At 41.8% G+C, this 3,747-nt stretch overlaps 2 protein-coding genes across 6 annotated transcripts; both read right to left on the bottom strand.

The window, feature by feature from the left end:
- Nucleotides 1-30: 30 nt before the first annotated feature.
- LOC105561232 lies at nt 31-1,674 on the bottom strand. Of its 2 annotated transcripts, none has more exons than XM_012011022.1 (4): nt 1,399-1,674; nt 1,087-1,325; nt 629-909; nt 31-273 (listed from the first exon to the last, which is right to left on the bottom strand). In XM_012011022.1, the coding sequence occupies exons 1-4, from the start codon at nt 1,439-1,441 to the stop codon at nt 114-116; spliced, it is 723 nt and encodes a 240-aa protein (XP_011866412.1). In that variant the 5' UTR covers nt 1,442-1,674; the 3' UTR covers nt 31-113. The 2 variants fall into 2 exon arrangements, with proteins under 2 accessions (XP_011866412.1, XP_011866411.1); XM_012011021.1 differs by having other exon boundaries at nt 33-453.
- Nucleotides 1,675-1,760: 86 nt separating this feature from the next.
- Nucleotides 1,761-3,714, bottom strand: LOC105561233 (PQ-loop repeat-containing protein 1). Of its 4 annotated transcripts, none has more exons than XM_012011025.1 (5): nt 3,378-3,714; nt 3,056-3,304; nt 2,717-2,853; nt 2,418-2,652; nt 1,761-2,330 (listed from the first exon to the last, which is right to left on the bottom strand). In XM_012011025.1, exons 2-5 carry the CDS (start codon nt 3,247-3,249, stop codon nt 2,135-2,137), a joined length of 762 nt encoding a protein of 253 aa, XP_011866415.1. In that variant the 5' UTR covers nt 3,250-3,304; nt 3,378-3,714; the 3' UTR covers nt 1,761-2,134. The 4 variants fall into 4 exon arrangements, with proteins under 4 accessions (XP_011866415.1, XP_011866416.1, XP_011866413.1 ...); XM_012011026.1 differs by having other exon boundaries at nt 3,390-3,714; XM_012011023.1 differs by having other exon boundaries at nt 3,056-3,714.
- Between the last annotated feature and the right edge of the window lie 33 nt (nt 3,715-3,747).

The raw sequence follows: 3,747 nt of genomic DNA, 5'->3' as shown, positions 1-3,747 counted from the left end.
TAGATCTTTCTCGCAGAAATATTGCGATAAAAATGTCGAGAGATATAATAATATTTGTGGAATTGTAAGATTAAAATATTGCTCTTTTTACACGTTTATGATAATTTCATTATTTATACCATGTTCAATATTCCTCTATATTGATTGACGTGCTTCTTAAACACATCCTGCAGTTCTTTGTCGGTATAAAGACCTCTTTGCATTATTTCTTTGGTAATGTCGTAAACGAATTTAACATATTTCTTGTCCTCCTCTTTTCGAGCCGAGAATTGTCTGCAAATAAGCTCTTCAGTAGATTTGCCATCGCAATCGAAATCGCAGCATTGCGAAGGGTTCGAAAACACCGAGCAATAATCGGTCGTTTTCTGCCTTAGAGATTGACATTTAAATATCGTTGACTCTTCTCTAGTAGCTGCGTAAGGGACTGAGCACTCTTTCTCGTATCTACATTTTCTATTGAAATAATGAAAAGAAATGGATTTTTTAGAATACGCGAATCGCGTGTAATTTTAAGCACAGAGAATAATTGCAGAAAATCTCCCTTTAATACATACTAGTATCTAATTGTTTGGAATTGAGACGTAAAGTAATTAATAGCTTGAAACTTCAATGTTTGATGCGAGCTCACCTCTGTCGCGCAAAACACGTTGACGGACCAACTATATGAGGAATATCTCGCGCAGATTTTGACACTTTTTTGTAAATACAATTTGACAACTTTTTACGTTTTGGTGAACGTGCTGTCATTGGTGACATCATTCTTTGATTCTTTGATGTCGATCGTTGCCGTCGATCCATCTGATCGGTTCCTTCGTAAGACGTTTGACTACTACAAACCCTTAGTTGATGATCTAAATTATAATTACAACAGTCCGGATGTTTTGCGTTTAAATCTATTCTTAATATGTCCTGTAGAAAATTTTAAAAACATACATTTCAAAATCAACATTTATTAGTTTCGAGAAGAAAGGAAAGATTCAAATTTTTAATCTATAAAGTCACGAGTTAGTTTAGCAATTGTGGAAATTATCTTTTTTGTTAAATTTATTCCAATTTATAATCTCGAATAAAGTAGCTGAGTTTTACCATGGGATGATGTTGAGTATCATAGGCCAATTTGTCAATTACATCATTCGTAGCTTCGAGACGTAAACGAATCCCGCTATCGTCAGCTCTTGGCACTTTGTACCGCTGATTTCCTTTCAAGTAATTTTTATTTCTCGTATCAACTACGCTTCTTGCCAACAAAATCCGTCGTAGATGCGAGTTCATCGAGTTATACGCCGCCAACTGCTCATAATAATTCTGCCCCGTTTGATTATAAGCTACGGTTTTAACACAACTTTTAATATTACAATTTGCGAATCGAACATTTTTGCTGGCGTATTAAAAACTCACCGCTGCTTTTCAGATTAACCCCCCTTCTCACGCATCTTGTCATTTCTGACGGAAAATTCAAATATCCGAGTCTCGGTAACCACAGTAGCGAAGAATAATGATTAGGCGAAAGTTCCGTTAAAAAATTTTGGGCAATGTAGAATGATTTGGTGACATTAAAAATTTGCCATCCTCCCTTTAGACGGGAGTTATGCCATGTCTGCCGCTTACTCCAAAGCCAAAGTCTCACCGTCTCGCGAAGCGTTTGTTGACGGTCAGTCACTAAGCAACGGGCACGTGCTAAGCTCCCACTACTTTTCTACTCTCGTTAAAGAATGTGGACTGTACATACGTAGCTGTACGGTTAATAGAATTCCATAAGATTTAATATAATAAGATTGTATTTAAACGTAAAATGAGGAACAGATGATTACATTTGGCATGGAATGTGCAGTGAATGATGCAATGAACGAGATATAACAAGAGGTATACAAGTTTATATATTAATTTATATATTAAATATCGATAAACGCTAAAATCCTTATCAAAATATTAACTGCACTTTGTTTGGTAAATATTAGGAAACTTAAATACGTATAAATGTCGACGATCCGTATAAAAATATAATTTCTTCTTGCGTCCTGTTAGACCACCATTAGAACGTTAAAAATCTGTATGTTTACAAGTAGGCGAAGTATTGTTGCTGTTCGGGGAAATCTCTGTTTTCAATCACGGTCGAACGCGCAGAGGATCATCTTCAATCCGATCTCGTAGGAGCTCTCGTGTGTACGTGCGCAGTACTGGTCTTGTAAAGGTACACTTGTGCTAAAATAGCGATGTCGATGGTGACTTGAACAGCGCCGCACACCTGAAACTGCACGGGCGTATCCCTCAGAACGAAGTAGCACGTTTTGAAGATATCTCCCACAGTCCACATCGCCACCATGGCTATGCTGAAATCGCAGTAAATCGTCAATTTAACTCTCGCGCGCGCACAGTTCACGTTCTCGCTTCTCTTCTTTCTCCCGTCTAAATCTCACCTCATCCCTACGGTCGACTTGTTCGACGAATTACGGAGAAACTGCGGGACGCCCAGCATAGCCTCTATCAATACAGCTAAGAATCCAACAATTTCAATAAATATCGGTACATCCAGAAATAAATACGTAATTACACCGCCCACGCCAGCGAACAGGGTCATGAAGCCCAGGTAGGACTTGAAGTCTGTCCACTTCCAAAAGAATCTAGCGTCCAAATCTGCGAAGTAACAAAATTCTGCCATCTATAAATGCAGGTGTACATCGGTATTTGTACAACTGTCCGCAATAATTATATTTACCTGTAAGTACTCGTTCTTTCGATTTGATTATTTGCGTTCTGTTTTGTACGTTAATGCAGAGCTTAATCATAACGAACATTGCTAGAATCATCAGTATACTTTGTAACAAAAGTGGAAGCTCGTAGTGTTTGCCGAACCTGCAACGAAAACCAAGCGCAACGTCAGTACTTGAAGACGCGTCTCGTTCATCTTCCAATTTATTCTCGTCACACAACAAGTATGTGTTAAAATGTACAAAATATTAGAGCATTATTAGAAGCGTTTTCTTATGCACGAGACTATTGAGTAAACTTAATGCAAGATGTACGGACACGCTTGACGGTTCTCGTCGGTACAAACCAAAATAATATACGGAGCGTGTTGGCGACCAGGAGGGTGAGGCACACGTAGAGGGAGAATCCCTCCGCGTCCTCCTTCCTCTTGATCTCCTTGTACTGCGGCACGTAGGGCACAACCGCGCCGAAGATCATCGCGCCGGACGCGATCCAGCCGGCTAGGTTCTTGAGGTTCAGCTCGTACGCGGTGTCGTCCATCGTCGCGAGCCTCCGCTTCTAGCATAGCGCGCGCGCGCGCGCCCCGCCGCCGATCCTGTCGCACCGAAGAACGCCAGGCGATAATTGTACCGCGTGCGAGACAATTAACGTGCAATCATCGTACATACGTGCGAATTTACGTTTTTAGGTTATAAGCCGGCCGTTACTCATCGTCACCGCCGTGTCGCCGATACGTGCCACACGAGCACTGACGACGGGCGCGTGTCCATACTCGTATCCCGACACTCGACCGCCGGCCGACGTCGGTAGGCCGAATTTTGTTAGCGGCACACGTCGGGGGGAGACAAATCAAAGTGTCGCTCGCACCATCCTGAAATCCCGTCCGTCGACACGACGTTCACGCTCCGGGGACAAATGCGTTTTTTTTCGCACACTCGACCACGTCGGGGGGTTTCGCGAGCGAGCCGATAGCGGTCGCCACAGTAACGCGGAGAATATACCCGCCAAAATCGCAATTATTTTCGCATTGTATACACA

Source organism: Vollenhovia emeryi, unplaced genomic scaffold (genome assembly GCF_000949405.1).
Source record: "Vollenhovia emeryi isolate VEMERY1.0 unplaced genomic scaffold, V.emery_V1.0 DF939209.1, whole genome shotgun sequence".
NCBI lineage: Eukaryota > Metazoa > Arthropoda > Insecta > Hymenoptera > Formicidae > Vollenhovia > Vollenhovia emeryi.
This window is presented reverse-complemented; position numbering and strand designations above follow the sequence as displayed.

What these genes read in the sequence shown, in the direction of transcription:
- LOC105561232 (XM_012011021.1), bottom strand. Translation starts at nt 1,441, where the DNA reads ATGACAAGATGCGTGAGAAGGGGGGTTAATCTGAAAAGCAGCG. An exon ending in GGTTAATCTGAAAAGCAGCG is followed by an intron (nt 1,326 to 1,398) that starts GTGAGTTTTTAA and finishes TTAAAACCGTAG; the next exon opens with CTTATAATCAAACGGGGCAG. An exon ending in ACGTGTTTTGCGCGACAGAG is followed by an intron (nt 454 to 628) that starts GTGAGCTCGCAT and finishes TTATTTCAATAG; the next exon opens with AAAATGTAGATACGAGAAAG.
- LOC105561233 (XM_012011023.1), bottom strand. Translation starts at nt 3,249, where the DNA reads ATGGACGACACCGCGTACGAGCTGAACCTCAAGAACCTAGCCGGCTGG. An exon ending in GAAAGAACGAGTACTTACAG is followed by an intron (nt 2,653 to 2,716) that starts GTAAATATAATT and finishes TATAGATGGCAG; the next exon opens with AATTTTGTTACTTCGCAGAT. An exon ending in AAGTCGACCGTAGGGATGAG is followed by an intron (nt 2,331 to 2,417) that starts GTGAGATTTAGA and finishes CTGCGATTTCAG; the next exon opens with CATAGCCATGGTGGCGATGT.